Source organism: Hyperoodon ampullatus (genome assembly GCF_949752795.1).
Source record: "Hyperoodon ampullatus genome assembly, chromosome: 13".
NCBI classification, from domain to species: domain Eukaryota; kingdom Metazoa; phylum Chordata; class Mammalia; order Artiodactyla; family Ziphiidae; genus Hyperoodon; species Hyperoodon ampullatus.
In genome coordinates this window covers 74,155,113-74,174,592 of record NC_136926.1, presented here as the reverse complement: position 1 = coordinate 74,174,592, position 19,480 = coordinate 74,155,113, and the positions used below count along the sequence as shown (strand labels likewise).

The 19,480-nt window shown below is 39.0% G+C and overlaps 1 protein-coding gene across 2 annotated transcripts in view; it reads right to left on the bottom strand.

The window, feature by feature from the left end:
• The window catches only part of MALT1 (MALT1 paracaspase), a gene marked incomplete at both ends in the record, with an annotated part of 60,246 nt that overhangs the window by 8,549 nt on the left and 32,217 nt on the right, over positions 1-19,480 (bottom strand). For both annotated transcript variants that reach the window (XM_079717255.1, XM_079717256.1), the window contains 5 exons: positions 2,091-2,218; positions 2,547-2,621; positions 3,986-4,163; positions 12,301-12,504; positions 18,206-18,238. In XM_079717255.1, the coding sequence (XP_079573381.1) occupies positions 2,091-2,218; positions 2,547-2,621; positions 3,986-4,163; positions 12,301-12,504; positions 18,206-18,238 (618 nt within the window). The remainder of the gene's footprint in view (positions 1-2,090; positions 2,219-2,546; positions 2,622-3,985; positions 4,164-12,300; positions 12,505-18,205; positions 18,239-19,480) is intronic.

Genomic DNA, 19,480 nt, shown 5'->3' with positions numbered 1-19,480 from the left:
CGATCCAGTAATTCCAAATACTAGATTTATACCCCAAAGAAAATCTTGCATACACACTCCAGGAGACATATAAGAGATTGTTACAACGGTACTGTTCACGATAGCGAAAACTGGGATGTAACTCATGCTCAACAGGAGAGCAGCTGAAAAAACTAGTATGTTTGCACAGTAGATTATTATAATACAGTCAAAATGAATGAACCACAGCCATGCAACAATATGGATTACTCTTAGCAATATAACATTAACTGAAAAACTTCAAGTCCCAAATACACAGCATAATATCTTTTGATAAAATTAAAAACAACTAAAATTAAAATATACATACTTCTTGCAGACATAATATAAACTCAATTAAAACTGTAAGAAGCAAATCAAGGGAATGATAAACAAGACTTAGAATGATGGTTACCATGTAAGGGGGGCAAGGAAAGAGAGAGAGGGAACATATAATTGGATGTAGATTACTGTCAAGGTCTGATATTCATGTTGAACAACTAATTTCACAATAAAAACTGTCAGAAGTATGTTCTAAGGGACTTACACCATTAAAAATGAAATACTAATTAAATAATTTTTTCTAGCAGGTCTTGGAGTTTTATATAGTAAGATGGTTTTTGGGTTCCTTAAATGCCATACTGCCAAAACTAGATAGGAAAGAATTTATTTTGCAAGTTCAAGCAACTTAACGATAATGCTATCTGGAGTACAAAAATCAAAATCCGGGGTCACAGATGAAAAACTGGAGCCTTGTAACAGCAATCAGCTTATTTCATATTTTGTTTCATGGGTACACAATTGAAACTGGAAAGGTAGTTTTTCTGCCTTAACTATTTGGTCTATGATCTTTGAATACTTACTTTTTTTCTGAATATTTTTAAGTTATCCAGAAGATCCAAAGTTCAAATATATAATAAAATAAAAATATAATCCAGAAGTTCAAATATAAACTCATAGCACATACTGGGATGCCATTCATTGCCATAACAACAAAGTATATATCATATGTGGGTGAACTGGTGCTTTTTACTAAGTTTTAAGATAGTTAATATATCTTAAAGACTAAAATTAGAATAAAACATTTTAGTCTCTGGAGCACCTTCACAGATCTCACTTTGAAAATAACTGACATACTCCAAAGGCTTTAATTTTTTTTTTTTTAAGCACCAGAACTTTGTCTTCAAATGAGAACTTAAATAGAAGCCCACACAATATGTAAAACAGATAAAAGCAGAACTTCTTTGGTTGAAGAAGGAGGGCCAAAGCTCTGACTGTCTACATTAAAGGGGAAAGTAGTTAAGTGATCCAGCTAAGGGATCTACACCGACAAAAACATGAAAATAAACGAATGTGACTAACAGCAGGTTGTGAAACACTCAGATACCATACACTCAAGCTGCCGTCTTTGGAACATCCATGAAACTCCATTTGCTAGTGAGCCAGTTTGTAAAAGAACTGCCTTCTTTTTGATATGACTTGTAAAATGGCATTTCAAAAAACACATGTCAATCTATGGCTGTAACGTGATTATTCAACACCTGACACGAGCACAGCATTATGCCAGGCAGGGAAGGAAGGAATAGAAGGGAATGGAAGACATGGTGTTAGACCTCTAGGATCCTGTCCTTAAAGCAGAATTTTAAAACTACTAAGTTCATCAAGAAAAAAAAAAAAAAAAAAAAAGAACCCAGCTTTTCCCCATAGGGTCTCAGCATTTCTGTAAAGTTTATCTGTCTGATCCTGAAAGAGGATGCTCATTAGACAATTTTTTTTTTTTTTTTTTTGCAAATAAGCAGACTGGGCAGCATCAGGCACTAAGCATAGAGACAAGGTGAAGAGCTCTGAGGATTAAACTTCATTTATTTCACAACCATGTCTGGGGTCAGACTTGTACTTCAAGTAATACTGCACAGATGCATGTAGCTAAGCCAATAGGGAAGGAAGGAGGGAAACCTGAGTGTTGTGAACATTATATAAAAAAACTGTCTTATAAGATAAATACGAACTCCAAATCTGCACAGTAACAATAGGAATAAAATAATGACCCAACAGAGAACCCTGAGTAGCTTTCTCTTTAGTTTTTATTTTACCTTCTGCAACTTCATCCAGTAACACAGTTATTTTCTTTTCTTCTAACAATCTATCTTTTAAAAATTTCATGAAGATTCCATTTGCCAACCCAGAATGCTGTATTTCAAAGGCTTCTGCTCCTTGACACCTGAAAAAAGACATTTTTTAAAAAAGCAAACACTTGCCGCGTGAGGCTTCTGCAAAAACTGCTGAGCCTCATGTACTCCCCTGCCTCTCTCATGGCATCCCAATTAAAGAGTTAATCTTTAAGCAAGAACTAAGTGCTTTGGTGCTTAGTAAAAAGAAGATGCCAAGCTATGAAGTGCTGAAGTCAATTATTTAAAAATTTCTATCAAGAATATCGAGGCAAATTTATGCCTAGATGGCTATGGATATTTCTAGGCTTCTAATTCACAATCAAAAAGAAGTCATCAAAGAATGAAGGAATCCTCAACATAAACATAAAAGTTTCTTACGTGGCATATCCAAACACAATATTGGCAGTGACTTTTAGTGCGTCCAAGATTGGGATGGTATCATCGTAGTCATTTCTATTTAAAAGGTAGGAGAGGAGAAGGACAGATATAAATATGAAAAGTTAAAACAGCATTCTTAAAAGAACATAAATAATAAACATGATACTATCCTATTACACATAACTTAAAATTATAGGTTCAGGGCTTCCCTGGTGGTGCAGTGGTTGAGTCCGCCTGCCGATGCAGAGGACATGGGTTCGTGCCCCGGTCCGGGAAGATCCCACATGCCGTGGAGCGGCTAGGCCTGTAAGCCATGGCCTCTGAGCCTGCGCATCCGGAGCCTGTGCTCCGCAAAGGGAGTGGCTACAACAGTGAGAGGTCCATGTACCGCAAAAAAAAAAAAAAAAAAAAATATATATATATATATATAGGTTCAAATTCCTTTATCTTATTAGCTACATATTTACCAAAAGTAATCCAGGGCTCCTAAACTATTGAGACAGAAGAGACTCACACCTTTTTTCTTGTTAGCTTTAAAACTGGACTTACGTTTGAATTTGGCCATTGGATTTTGATTGGTAAAAGCTGAGCAAGCAAAACACTAAATCTGAGTAGAATCATCATTGGCTCCACTCCTTAGTAACACAATGGCAGACAAATGGGATCCAAATCTTCAAACATCTGCTTCAGCTAAACTTTCTCTGTCTGCAATACCATGACTAACTAGAGGCCCTCACTCCATGCATGGTGTCTCTGCTAATTCCTGGAGGAACAGCTGCAGGGATTGTTAGAAACGTTCTAAAGGCAGGCTGAAGAGCTGTATGTTTTCTTTTTTTTTTTAATTTTAATTTTAATTTATATTATTTATTTTTGGCTGCGTTGGGTCTTTGTTGCTGCATGCAGGCTTTCTCTAGTTGGTGGTGAGCGGGAGCTACTCTTCGTTGTGGTGTGTGGGCTTCTCATTTCAGTGGCTTCTCTTGTTGCGGAGCATGGGCTCTAGTCGTGCGAGCTTCAGTAGTTATGGCACACAGGCTCAGTAGTTGTGGCTCGCGGGCTCTAGAGAGCAGGCTCAGTAGTTGTGGCGCACGGGCTTAGGTGCTCCGTGGCATGTGGGATCTTCTCGGACCAGGGCTGGAAACCGTGTCCCCTGCACTGGCAGGTGGATTCTTAACCACTGTGCCACCAGGGAAGTCCCTGTATCTTTTCTATTATGAGAAAATACCCATTCCCTTTTGTTCTAGAGCAGACAGGAAAAAGTAAAACACACAGAGAAAATATATTTTCCTCTAGTTTTCTTCTTCATCAGTTTCTGTCTATAACCTAAAATTCACAAACTTAAGTGATTCCTACCATGCAGAGGTTTGCCTTCAGATTTAACTTGTCAAGGTTGATATTTAACTGACCAACGAGCTTCAGTATATAAAGAATGGACAGTTTACCTTTTCCTGCACATGTCTAACAGGAACACATTGAGTCCGGTTTCTTTTTCTTGCATCAATTTCAGTATATTTTGTACACACAGGCAATTTTCAGACCTATATGGATTTGGAGCATCAACAGGGACCATAAAGCTGTTCCCGAAGTTTTCATAACCATGTCCTGCATAATATAATAGTCCTGAAAAGCAAGAAAAAAGAGCAATTGCACTCTGAACATGTAGCACTCTTTAAGAAAAAAAAGACATTAATGCATGCTTATTTAAGAGATGTGCAACTATAAACACAACTCAGTGTTAACTGAATTTGTATTAAATTATTTTGACCATCTTCATTTAAGTACTGAATTTTCAACCAACATCAAGATGCTATCCAGAAGTGTATTTTAATTCATAAAGGTAATATATTTGTAACCAATGGTATCATATGGAATGCAGTTTTATCTCATGATGTTAAAATACAAAAAAAGGCTAAGGACTTCTTTGCTGACTCATGTCTCCTCTGTGAAACCAGAAACTTCTTCAGGGCAGGGCAGTCTTACATTTATCTGTGCATTCCTGGCACACAGCAGGAGTATAGTATTTATTGGATGAAGGAATAAACACAACTCAGACGAACAGCCACTGCAGTGTCAAGTATATGAAATTCCATAGCATTTCCTTACAATATTAGTAAGGGTTATAAAAATATAAATGTAGCTTTTTCTAAGCAGAGAAAGCTCATTTTATGGATTGTTATTTATTTTCATTATGAGATATAAATATCATTAATGTTCCACCTATGGTCTATTGAATTAATGATCTAAAATTTGGGTTAGTTTTAGTGTTCAATAGATGAGTCATGGGACTTCCCTGGCGGTCCAGTGGTTAAGACTGCGCTTCCACTGCAGGGGGCGTGGCTTCAGATTGGGGAACTAAGATCCCACAAGCTGCGCAGTGAGGCACCCTCCACCCCCCGCCCCCCCAAAAAAAGATGAGTCATTTTCTTTTTACTGAGAAATGGTACGCTAAAAACTGTATCAAACAACTTTAAACACATTCTTGAAGAGAAGTTTGTTTTGGTTGTAAAAACAAAACCAAAGCAAAAACAGCAACAACAAAAATATCAGTATGTGGTTCCTTAGTGAACAGTAAAAAGGCATTTAGATAGATTTTTTTTTGGTTTTCTCTTTTTTTAAAAAAAAATTTATTTATTTATTTATTTATTTTTGGCTGTGTTGGGTCTTTGTGCGCACGGAGCTTTCTCTAGTTGTGATGAGCGGGGGCTACTCTTCATTGCGGTGCGCGGGCTTCTCACTGCGGTGGCTTCTCTCATTGTGGAGCACGGGCTCTAGGTGCGCGGGCTTCAGTAGTTGCAGCATGTGGGTTCAGCAGTTGTGGCTCGCGGGCTCTAGAGCACAGGCTCAGTAGTTGTGGTCCACAGTCTTAGTTGCTCCGCGGCATGTGGGATCTTCCCAGACCAGGGATCGAACCCGTGTCCCCTGCATTGGCAGGCGGATTCTCAACCACTGCACCACCAGGGAGGCCCCCCTAACTCTTTGTAGTTACAGCCCTAACCCCTAGCAAGAATGTGGCTTTAAACGGCCAAGAAAACTTGCTTCCTTTGGCCCTAGAGGGCAGGATCCAGGTTGCCTACTTTTCTTGAACTCCTATTTAAATGAGAAAAAGGGGTCTTTCATATGTATCACTTTGGGTAAAAAATGACAAAAGGGGCACACCCATATATTCAGTGTGGGTTTATTCTACCTCAGGTGAGCCCTGAATATTATCATGTAGGCAGTGAGGACAATGAAAAAGAAATGAAGACAGAGTTCCTGGCCCTGAGGGTCTTGCAATTCATTCAGGCATGCTCATGTTATTAGTTAAAGAAAAGCCGGCATCTAATTAAATACCATATATCATGTGATGAGGGCAACCCTGTATGAAATGAATAAAGTGCAGAGAGGAATATCAGTGTAAGGTGAAGCAATAACGGACGGTCTTGAGAGAAAGGGTACGATCTGGAAAGGCAGAGAGAAAGCAAGGTGCGTTACAGGCAGGATGCACAGAAACAAAGCTTGGGCCTGGAATGACAGCTAATGGAAAGGAGACTAGCCTGGCAAGGAATTAAATGATCACTGGAAATGAAAGTAAGAGTGCACAGATAGCATTTTGAAAATCACGACAAAGGGAGTGGGTTTAATTCGCTAAGCCATGAAGATCAAGTAAGTGAAAAGACAACCCACAGAATGGGAGAAAATACTTATCTGTCTATAAGGACATATATATTTGTAAGGATGAATCCTATATCTATAAGGACACTTTGTATCCAAAATATATAAAGAACTCTTCAATTCAACAACAAAAAGACAATCCAATTTTAAAACGGGCAAAGGATTTGAATAAACATTTCTCCAAAGACAATATACAAATGGCAAATAAGCACATGAAAAGGTGCCCAACATCATTAACCAGGCAAAACAAAATAATGAGATACCATTTCACACTTATTAGCATGGCTATAATCAAAAAGGCAGTAACAAATGCTGACAAGGATGTAGAGAAATTGGAAACCTCGTTTATTTCCAGCAGGAATATACAAATAGTGCAGGCACTTTGGAGTTAGGCAGTTCGTCAAAAAACAAAACTCAGAATTATATGACCCAGCAATTCCACTCCAAGGGAAATATCCAGGAGAACTGAAAACAAGTGTCCACAGAAGAATATGCACACAAATGTTCATAGCAGTGCTATTCATAATATCCCCAAACTGGAAAATGCCTAAGTGCCAATCCGCTGATGAATGGATAAATAAAATGTTCTATATGCACACAATGGACTCATTAGCCATAAAAGTAACGCTACCACAGATGAACCTTAACTACACTGTGCTAAGTGAAAGAAGCCAGACACAAAAGGACGCACATGGAGCGATTCCATTTATATGAAATGTCCTCAATAGACAAATCCAGAGACAGAAAGTGATTTGTTGTTGCCAGGAGTTTGGGGTATGGAGGACTGAGGGGTGACCGCTAATGGATATGGGTTTTCTTTGGGGGGGTGATGAAAATGTTCTGGAATTAGGTGACTGCATAACTTTGTGCATATACTAAAAACCACTGTATACTTGAAAAGAATTGTATACTTTATTTATTTATTTATTTTTTTGGTACGCGGGCCTCTCACTGTTGTGGTCTCTCCCGTTGCAGAGCACAGGCTCTGGACGCGCAGGCTCAGTGGCCATTCCACGGCATGTGGGATCTTCCTGGACTGGGGCATGAACCCGCGTCCCCTGCATCGGCAGGCGGACTCTCAACCACTGCGCCACTAGGGAAGCCCAAGAATTGTATACTTTAAAAGAGTAAAATTTATACTCTGTCAAGTGTTCACAATCTGACTCTGCTCTCTCTTTCCTGCTTCCAGAGCAAGACTTGCTTATCTGTAACCTCCCTGACCCTGCTCAGGTCACGATCTCCTTTCCATCTGCCCAAATCTTCACCAAGGCTCCAGGCTTATCTCAGGTTCAGAGCCCTCGGCAACTTATCACCTGGTCTCTAGTTTTCTAACACACTTCAGCCTCACCCTGCTGGGAAATCCTACAGCAGCACTCTTGACACTTAAAGTCATACACAGTATTTGCTTTATTGACATTTTACGGTTCTACATAGATATAGTTTCTCTGATAAAAGTGATCGTAATAAAAACAGGAATTTTATATTTGCGTAGCATTTTCATGGTTTTCAAAGCATCTTCATATACATGATCTGATTTTAACCCATATAACAATCTTTAAATGACCTATTTAATAGGTGAGGAAATCCCCCAGTGGAAGCTCGGAGTCTTAACCACTGGACCACCAGGGAAGTCCCGTAATTTTCTGGGAGTATAGATCATGTTCTTTATTTTCTGTATCTCCCTCAACACCCAGAATACTCGTTATCTGGGCTAGGGACATAACAGGAACTCAGTAATTACTTCTTGACTGCATTAAATTAACAATGCAAACTGGTCAGGGCAGAGGTAGATCTGGAGACCTTTCTAGAAAGAGTCTGACTTTCAGTAGAAATGGTACCATTTCTACAACTGATATCATTAAGAGACAGCCAACCAGAAAGCATGGGTATTGCTCCCAATGTATCACTTAACACATTCTGGCTCAAGCAAGACTTGGCTTGGGAGAAGAAGCAACTTCAAGGGAAGGTTTAGCCTCCATCATCCAGGAAAAGCTAAGTGTGTGGTCCAATGTTTCAGTGCTGTATACCCAGCTCTGCAATCATGGAGATTAAGGCACTGACAACAAAATACCTTTTCTCCACTGCAGAATAATTCATGAGAAGTGTAATATGAATTTTGTATCAAAGTCTACATACAAATTATACTGCAGGAGATTAAGCATTTTTATGTTAAATAACTAGACCAAATCACTGTATTTTAAAAATTCCATCTCTAGTACTACTTGTACGTTTAATTAACCACCCTCATTACTCAAGGATAGAAGGACAAAACAGGTCTCTTTTAAAATGTCAAAGAATTCAATGTGGTTAAAAATACAATCTTATAAATGAGATCTTTTGGGAATTTTATTTCTTGGGAATATGATTTCTAAGAAAATAGTCTGTCACAGATATTTATTTTTGCCTACAGAGAAAATAATTGTTTAAATGGAAGATTTTCCCACTTGAGTTGAGCTGCAGTGCACCTGCCTGGCACAGGGCTCTGATTAGAACATGCACCACCATGACCACCACCGCTGCCGCCATCGACCTACATAGTTCTTACTACACGCCAGGCACTGTTGGAAAAAAGCCCTTTACTTTTATTATCTCATAATCCTCACAACACATATCTCATAATAAGGTAGGCAATGTTATCATCCCCCTCTTACAGATGTAAAAGCTGAGACACCGGGAGGTTTAATAGCTCACCCACATTCACATGACTAATAAGTGATAGACCCGGAAGTGGGATGACAGCCAGAGCAACTGCTGCGCTATGTTATACTGTCTCTTTATACTGCTGGCTTTCTAGTTAACTTTACTCTCAGAAAATATAAAATGTTGGTGTGCTGGTTTTCATCACTTCACCACACTATCACTTTAAAAACCCCTTCTTTTTTTTTCAAATGAAATCTTAGACTGAACCGTAACACATAATAACAGATGAAAGCTGGGTTTCTCTATTGAGGCCTGAAGTGGAATGTTGTCCAAATCCCCCATCTATCGGTGAAGGAAAATCTGAATTCAGAAAATTATGACAACAATAGCTACAGTATTTTGAGCGCTTTTAGTGTGCCAGACACAGGGATGATTATTTTATCTTACTTATTCTGGAACAACTTCATTAATTTAGTCTATCCATTTTATAAGTCCTTTTTGGCTTAGAAAAGTGAAATAACTTGGTCATAGTCACACAGCTAGGAAGCAGAAAAGCCAGAGCGCTGAGCCTGGGGTTGGTTACTCTCAGGTCCGTTACTTAACCACTGAGCTACACTGACGTGAATGATTCCTCTAGAGTGAATGAGGCTTTGGCCTTATTCTGACCAGATTCCTTTAATCTTTTTTTTTTCTTTCTTTTCAGGTTTGACATTAGCATTGTATTTTATTTATTTATTTTTTAAAACATCTTTATTGGAGTATAATTGCTTTACAATGGTGTGTTAGTTTCTGCTTTGTAACAAAGTGAATCAGCTCTACATATACATATATCCCCATTACCTCTTCCCTCTTGCATCTCCCTCCCTCCCACCTTCCATATCCTGCCCCTCTAGGTGGTCACAAAGCACCTAGCTGATCTCCCTGTGCTATGCGGCTGCTTCCCACTAGCTATCTATTTTACATTTGGTAGTGTATATATGTCAATGCCACTGTCTCACTTCATCCCAGCTTACCCTTCCCCCTCCCCGTATCCTCAAGTCCATTCTCTAGTAGGTCTGCGTCTTTATTCCTGTCCTGCCCCTAGGTTCTTCATGACCCTTTTTTTTTTTTTTTAGATTCCCTACATATTTGTTAGCATACGGTATTTGTTCTTCTCTCTCTGACTTACTTCACTCTGTATGACAGACTCTAGGGGACTCCTTTAATCTTGTTTTCTATCAAAGCACATCTAAGCTGCAGCAAGTGATGAATGTAAAAAGGTGTTAGGTAGGGTGGATATCAAGCCAAATATGTAGTTACTCTCCATCCTAGTTTATCTATACAACTGAAATCTGTATCCTTATTTATCTTCAAGGACATGTAGTATTTAAGTCAGTTATTCCTGTTCTTAGATTGTGTTTTTAATGTTTATATATGTTTAAAAATTGAGTTACTTATTTTCTGTTAATTTTTATTTCTCTCACAAACCCAAGGGCACTATAATACAAAAGGGCATAAACTTGAATGCCTGTGTTTCCCACATCTAATGTGAAATTCCTATGACTCTGCCTTGGCCTCCCCTACCCCTGAAGTACTCCTGGCCCCCTGGGGCTGTCAGCTGGACACAGGGCACAGTCCAGGGGAAACGCCTATGCCCTCAGGCCTCTACCACACTTACATTGAAAGTAGATGTGTCTGATGTTTGGGATATTCACAATACTTCAAAATATAATGCGGCCACCCTGTTAAGACATGAATCAGTAGTATTTAAACATCTTTTCTAGCTTTCTTAAGCTGTCATTTTGCTTTAATATACCTATTTATTCCATATTCCAAGTTGAGGTTTTCATACTGGGGCAAAGCTTCAGCATAAGCTGAACTCTTCTTGCCAAAACTTTAAATATTTCTGGTTCTCAAGCTTGCAGGGGCAAATAAAAGTTTTGATTTAAAAAGCCAAACAAAGGACTTAAAGCCAAGGTGATAATGTCAATAAGGAGTGAGAATAAATAATCAAGTACATAATTCTTCATATAATTCCCTCACTCTTAAAATACTTCACCAACCCCAAAACCTAAATCGGTAAATATTTCTTCCTTCTACCTCCTTACTTTTGGGGAAGTTTTAGAAGCCTTTTCCTGTTTAAGCCATCTATGCACTTAAAAATGGAGATAAATTATGTAACATAAAAATAATCAACCAACCACCTTATTAGAGACTAAAAATATAAACCAACTACCACAAAGGCACATTAGTATCATATATTCTACCATATTTTCATAAGAAAAATGAATGGATTCACCCAGATTCATCACTTTATATGCTCATAACCAAGATATGTTATTAAAATGTCAGCATAATAGTTGAAATCCCAAATCTGAGAGGTTTAATTTGTTGCTTCACTTGCCTAACAACTGTAATCCTTATTACTTAAGAAGAAACTCATTTAAAACTTATTTAGTATGATTTTAAGACTTTCCCTCATCCCACATACAGTAATGTGTTACATCTTGAAAAATTTTTTTTCTTCCATTAAAAATTCTACTTTGAGAACCTTTAGCAATTGTACCAAGCTTGCCTCATCATATGACTCTAATTAGAAGTAAAAAGGCTAAATTTAGAAATTATTGAAGTAAAATAATTGGAAAGATATAGAAGCCAAATCGACGCTTTGTTTATTGGTGGCATCCGGACAACAGGCCTGGAAATGTCACCTTCCTGGCAGTTGAATGTTATTACATAACATCGTGGTGAGTACAACTCTGAGAAACATGGCTCAAAGCACAACATTTGGCCGTTCCATGCTTGTGGTTATGCCCACTAAAAGAAAGAAATTACCAAAGAAATTGCTTACTACTGACAGCATATTCTCTCTTTAAAGAATCACATATATGTAGTGTTCTTAACATATTTAAAAGAATGAGAAAAACCATTAAAAATTTACTGTTAGAAGTTTTGTGGAGGTCCATCTTTAACTGTATCTGCATAAAACTTTAGTTTACTGATTGTTTTCATATGTCTCACTCACCAACATTTTCTTGTTAAACTCTATTGTAGTTCCCACTAAAAGACCTGAAAATACTACGCAATAGTTAGAAAAAGGAAACAAACGTGAAATGTTCATTCGGTTACAGCATTTTGTACTCTAAACACACACACAGAGTAATATTTTACATATATGAATATACAATTTGCTATTTGGTCATTGAACTTTACTATACTGTAGCTCTCGTGGTCAATAAAACAAAATCACGTAAGATAGGTAAGAATTCTAATAAGAACATCATTGTTTTGACACATGAAAGTAAAGACATCAAACTAATTAGTCATATGGAACTATGGAATGAAGATCAAAATCCATCGTTTATTACAAGAATAAAACTTTTCAACAATCCGTTTACCATGCCTTTCTGTTTTTTTAACTCTTAACCTAAACTTATACAAGAAAAATAGTGGATAATTATAAAAGCAAAGATGATAAACATCTTACCATAGACTCCTTTGTCTAAAAGCAGTAAAAATTCATCCACGGCATTACGCATCTCGTATTCAGTAAGATCCAGCAGTGAAACGACTTTGAAGTCTAGCTGTCTTAACAAGTTGGTCAATTCATACACATCCACCAAAGGAGCTTTAAGCTTGGGGTGCTCCCAGTAATTCATATTTCCTATCAAAAGAGCAACCTTGTCCTTTGCTATTTAAAAAAAAGGGGGGGGGGAGAAATTTAAAGGAGGATATAAAAATTAAAATAAAACCTAATAAAATGCTTTACAAATGAGATTTCATCATTTAATTTCATTTTAGAGTGATCACTTTACATAGCAGACCAATAAACTCTACTGAGGAACAGAGAGGCTGATGAATCAAACAACTGAAATTAATTGATGCTTTTGAGAACCAGGCAAAGGATATTAGCTGTATATGAAGCATAACAGTAACTAATATTAAAGTAATACTTTTACTGATTTACAACAGAAGGAAAGAATATTCAATATAGACTTTCAGAGCAAATTTAAACAAAGAATGTTTGGAATTGGGTTCCCATCAAATTAGGTTCTGTTTTGCTGACAATGGAACAGGCTAGAAACAAAAGAAATACCAAAAAGAGGGAAAGGAAGAATTCCCATCAGAGCAGGTAAGGGGAAATACCAAAGAGGAGGGAAAAGCAGGAGTTTAACAAATACTGTATTTTTAAATTTTCAGTTGATGTACTGTCTCCCGTTAGCTTCTTTAAAAAAAATTTCCTGTTTGGGTGAGATGCGGTTACCTCAGGGCTGCATGCAGACTTTTTGTATGAATATCTTAGTGGTTCAATCTGTGACCTTAGTGAACTGAGGCTTTGCTCAAGGACGTGGTCTCACACCAAAAGTTGTTCTGTTTGTAAGAGGCAAGAAGATCCACACCTGTGCCTTTAAAAGTACCAGATGGCTTAATCTGGTATATAGCTTGTCCAAAAGAGTTGTGGAAGGCTGAGCATTGCTTAGTACATAAGAGGTCTTCAGAATTGTACTTTTGCTAGTCGCGGGTGGGGTTAAAGGTTAAAGACTTGAGACTGTGCCATGACAACAGGAACCTGTCGTGATGTTTTTCTCAAGGGCTGGCAGTGGGGTGTGTGCAGCACATTATGGTCTAAATCCATGACGGAGACACCAGAGAGCAGCAGAGAAGGTGTAACAGGAGCACATGGCAGTCCCAGCCTGACGCTGGCCAGGACTTGGTGACCAGCCTTTGTCACAAAGTGCTGCTAAGTAGCTTTTTTGTTTGTTTGTTTTGCGGTACGCGGGCCTCTCACTGCTGTGGCCTCTCCTGTTGCAGAGCACAGGCTCCGGACATGCAGGCTCAGCGGCCATGGCTCACGGGCCCAGCTGCTCCACGGCATGTGGGATCTTCCCGAACCGGGGCACGAACCCGCGTCCCCGGCATCGGCTGGCAGACTCTCAACCACTGCACCACCAGGGAAGCCCAAAGTAGCTTATTTATAAATTAGTATGGATACCACTCTTATGCAACTGAAACAGGCACAAATAATCACATTGCTGACTTGATGGCTACAATATGTAATCTAATTTCAGATGCTTCAAATCGTTAAGATGATTAAATGTCACCAAAAATCTCTGGTGGAATTTCTTCTCTTTCCACAGAGCATTTAAGTCTAGGGTTAAACAAGGTCTGGAGAAAAACTAGCACCAACTAAAAGAATGTGACCCTCTCAAAGTGGCAGAATACCCCACTTTGTGAAAATCCTCAATACTTCTGTCATGGTATCTTTTTTTTGTTTCTTTGGCCTCGCTGCGTGGCTTGTGCAACCAGGGATTGAACCCGGGCCCTCAGCAGTGAAAGCACCGAGTCCTAACTGCTGGACGGCCAGGGAATTCCCCTTGTCATGGTATCTTTATTCTACACTGACATTTTCAGAGATTTCTTGCTAATTGCCTATTCTTATGAGTATACACATTTTTGAAAAAAATGAAATGATACTTAAGCCACATTTCTAACTCAACAAAAGTCACTTCAAGTCCTGTACAAATGATAATCTCTTCTTCTATTCCAAAGAAAAGGCCAATTTTCAAGACTATTTAATAAATAAGTAAATTGAGACATCAAGCCTCTACTAAACTGCCTTTAGTTTTAAAACTCAATAAAAAAAAGTTGAGAATACTCAGGATGGATTTCAATTAGGAGGCAGTATAAAACATGATCACTTGTATTTCCTTTTTTTTTTTTTTAAGTTTCTTCTTAAATAAACTAGAAATGTACTCTTACAGCAATTTACCCACTATATAGGAACACTTCAGCTGGCTAATCCACAGAAAAATTTCAGAGCATTTTTTTCTGAGCCCATCAACCCTATCAGAGTTCAGAGCCAATCTCAATACACTGATGGACTCAGTTCAATCTGCTCCTAAGTGAGAGGAGGTGGAGGATGTGTGGTCACTGGCTGACATCATTACAGTCCAAATCATGGGGTTCCCAATGTGATTCAAGTAGTAAAGTGTCTGCAAAGCATCGTGCGTTTCGTGGTGGGATATTATGATAGTTTAGGATATATAATAGATTTAAATTTTCTGTTGGCAGAAACCAATTATAAGGTATGTAATAGAAAAAAATCACTGGGGTTTTTGTTTGGGGGAACAGTTGTCAAACCAACCATACAGGCTGTTTCTGCTAAGATCGATTATTTACTCACTAGTTTTGTTATCTGTTTGGAAGGAACACTTGGTATTATTTATAGAATGCAAGGGTTCAGGGCTTCCCTGGTGGCGCAGTGGTTAAGAATTCGCCTGCCAATACAAGGGACACGGGTTCGAGCCCTGGTCCGGGAAGATCCCACATGCCGCGGAGCAACTAAGCCCATGCGCCACAACTACTGAGCCTGAGCTCAAGAGCCCCTAAGCCACAACTGCTGAAGCCTGCGTGCCTAGAGCCTGTGCTCCGCAACAAGAGAAGCCATGACAATGAGAAGCCCGCGCACCGCAACGAAGAGTAGCCCCTGCTCGCCACAACTAGAGAAAAGCCCGTGTACAGCAACGAAGACCCAACACAGCCAAAAATAAATAAATAAATAAAAACAAAAAGAAAAAGAATGCAAGGGTTCAGCAATTTGAGAACTATGGGGCTTAAAATGTGTGTATCAATAATTGACCATAACTCTTCAAAAACTTTTCCCCAAGGATAATTTTTAACAGCTAGTTCCTAAACCATCTTGGAGCATTTTGAGCTTGATGGTAATAAAGACGATGGGTAGGGAACTTACCTTGCCCACTCTACTTGCAAAACAGTTCCTGAACGATAGGTGAACTGGGGTGGATTTAGAATAGAGAAGCAGACTGCAGTGGTCGAAATGAGAGATGACAAAAGTCTCATTCCAGGAATTGGTTGTAGAAAGGGAAAGGAAAAGTCAGACTTTAGAGCTATGACAGAGAAAGAAACAGTAAAATTTGAAGTTGAGAAGATAAGAGTGAGGAATCAAAGAAAACTTCAAAATAGCAACTATATAAGCGACATGATGGTTTTCAAGTGATAAAATAAATGGAAGATATTTTCTGTAGAAAAACATTTACTGTAAGAGCCACCCACAACTTCTTGAACACAAACCATTCACTGGAAAAAGGAAACACAAACACCAGTTGATTAAGCAACAGGATAAAACAACGTCAGAAAGAGATTTTAACTACATGATCCTAGACGTCTTCCAAAGTTTAATGAAATGTATTCTTTAAAAACTGGTACAAGTTACATCATTAATTTTATGTCTGATTATTCTAATAGTGTATTACTCATCTCATCCAAAATGAGTTAATATTCATAAGCAACTGGAAAAGGACCTGGTACATATTAAGTGCTACGTAAGTGTTTAAATAAAAAAACCTTTGGCCATCTATCAGTGATTGAGTATTAACATCAACTTTGACTGGGTGAATATACAGTCCTTGTTGGTCTCGTGCATCAGATCTTTTAATTTCTATGTCCTACAAAATAAAGTCCAAGTTCCTTAGACAAAACCATTCATATTCTAATCCAGGCTGCCTTTCCAGCTGTGGTAAGAGGCAGCCCCTGCGGAGCCATGGCTTCCTTGTCTTTAAGCAGTGTGGTCACTCTCACCCTGGCCCCAGCCCCTGGCTCCAAATCTGGGCCGCCCTGTGGTTCTCTCTGAGCATAATGTAGTATGACACTCTGCCAGTTCTGGGTCTCAACCTTAAGTCCAGAGAGTTTCCGGTTTGGGGATTCAGCCACCATGTAAAGAAATTTAACTACCTGGTGAGACCATGTGGGGAAGGAGGGGAGGAGAGAGAGGGAGAGAGTGAAGTAGACTGAGAATATTACATGACAGGAAAACAGGGGCACATGCCCTTTTACAGGGACAGCCACTATTTAACCACAGCTGACAGCTCTCACTCAAAATCTACCATTTTCAGGAAAATCTAGAAACCTGAATTTATATATGCTATCTGATCAGTGACAACTGATTCTAATTGTTAAACACAGTGTGGGCCACCCTCCTTCCCCAGTCAGTGCCCTTTTCTCCACGGGCTGAGCAATCCCATGTTATGCTACCATTCACAGTGTCAGCCTCCACCTCTATGCTGATGACGCTCAGGACTGTCTCTCCGAGCCTGGCCTCTCCTTAGAGTTCCAGATCCATGTGCACAATTGCCTGCTGTGTATCTCCGCCTAGACGTGACACAGATACCTCAAACCGGTTAGGTCCCAAAATGAGGGTCATCTATCCTTTGAATCTTGCTTTTGATTCTGTATTCTCTAACTCAGTGGGCTGTATCACCACCTGCCTAGTGGTCCAGCAAGAATCTGAGCAGGCATGGTGATTCCTCTGTACTTTTTATACCCTATAGTGAGGTGATGAAAACAGCTTACTGATTCCATCACCTCAAGGTCTTCTGAATTTGTTCTGTCTTCTTCTGCATGGTCTTGGTACTACCCTGGTTTAGATTCTCATTATTTCTTATCTAGACCATTGCAACAGTCTCAATTGTTCTCCTAACCTAAACAATGTCTCCCTCCAGTTTATTTTCTACACTGATACTAGACTGGCCTTTCAGAGGGACAAATCTCACCCCTCTATCAAGCTTCCTTCCAATAGCTTGTCTTGAGAAATGGGGCTCCTCAAGACCTGGTCTCATCCTGCTTCTCTAGGCTCCTTCTCTTCACGTTCTAGACGATCGTTTGTTACCTGCAACTCCCCCAATACAACAGGCACCCTGTATTCTTTCTCTACGAAGTTTACTTAGGATTTCACGTTCCCTCTATCTGGAAGGCCCTTCTCCTATTCATCCATCAACATGTAGAGCTGCTATTGCAGCCTCTCTGGTGCTTTCCTAACCTCTAACTCCACCAAGATATAGTATTACTCACTTTTTTTTTTTTTTTTTTTTGCGGTAGGCGGGCCTCTCACTGTTGTGGCCTCTCCCCTTGCGGAGCACAGGCTCCGGAGCACAGGCTCAGTGGCCATGGCTCACGGGCCCAGCCGCTCCTGCGGCATGTGGGATCTTCCCAGACCGGGGCACGAACCCGTGTCCCCTGCATCGGCAGGCGGACTCTCAACCACTGCGCCACCAGGGAAGCCCAGTATTACTCACTTTTATGTGACCTATACATGTTTCTTATTGTTTATATGTATATTTGTTTGCACATCGACAAAACACGGAAATCACTCCACAGAAGCTGATCTGGTCCCTGAAACTGAATTCATAATCTTTTAAAGTCTCCTATTCTATAATTTCTTTTATAAATATCCAAAATAAAACATTTGGCTTTGATGTTATTCAAATATTTATAAAAGTTGTCAATTTAAAAAGTCTCAAATCCCTTCATGATCCCCATAAAAGAGTTACATGCTACAATTATATTTTGATTAAGCATTTTAAAGCTCTACTCACCCAAAGGTTGGTCAACTGTTTGCTCTTTATTATCTATAGAAAGGTAAAAATGCAAAAAGATAAGGAGCTGTTATCCATGATACATCTTTGGGGTTAGAGAGATACAGAAACAATGAACAATCACATCAGCAGCACTGAGGGCAGAATGTGGTTTCTAACAGCTAATTTATGATTTTTAAGGTTTTCAGGTTCTTGATTAAAAACATGTACCTAGATGGACAAGAGTCGGAATTGGGCAGGAGAATGTCTCTGGTAACTGATTACCACAGCTGGGGTGATACTCTTTAACATGTTAGGTAGAAATTACAATCTGAAAACGGTTGGTGGTGGAATTTAACATCTACTGAACGATGGCATGGGACTGTTGTACGTGCTGTAAATACAACTGATTTAAATAATCTCAATTTATGAGGTATGTACTATTATTACCTCCATTATACAAATAAGGAATCTGAGGCAGAGGAAGACTGAGTCACTTGCCCAATGTTGTCAAGCTAGGAAATCTCATTCCATGGTCACGCTCTTTGCCATTAACTATACATAAAATGAAATACCTCCCACTCTCAAGGACCATGCAGGAAGAGATGCAGGGAAAGATGGAGTTCAGTCAGTAATGTGTCTTTTACTGTAGACAGGGTGTTTGCATTTTTAATAATATATATGCTACGAGAGTCCACTAAAAATATATTAAATTCTTTTAAACTAAATTTTTTGGTGTTTCTAATTCTTGAGGAGTAACGATATAATGAAAAAGGAGGTCAGGAAAATTTTAGAAGCTTAGTGGTGCTGGTTTGCAAAAGTTTTCCTGAAATAGCTTTTCATAATGTTCATTGAAGGGCATGAAATAACAGACAAATTTAGGAAAAGGGGATTTCTAACCAGATCAAGAGAAGCAACTAGCCACATGACGAGGGTGGTTCTCCAACACCACTTAGTTTTGGGTGCTTGAAGCAAGTCTCACAGGGGCTTCCCAGAGCTCAAGGCTGGCACAGCAGGAATGATATGCAGGTAATAGTGGCATTCTGGTTGTCTCACTGGCTTATGTGTAATCAGCACAGCCCAATCATCACTCACAATAACAGATGTTTATTAACAAAATATGGGCAGAAAACTAAGCAAACTAGTCATGGTGCTAAAACTATGAGAAATAACATGTCAAGAAATAAGAGGGATCTCTACATATATTAACTGATACATATAACTACCTTTTTATTGTACTCCTGTGAGGTTTTATTTTCAGATATAGTCACAGGTTCCATCAGTGCCTTTCAGAAC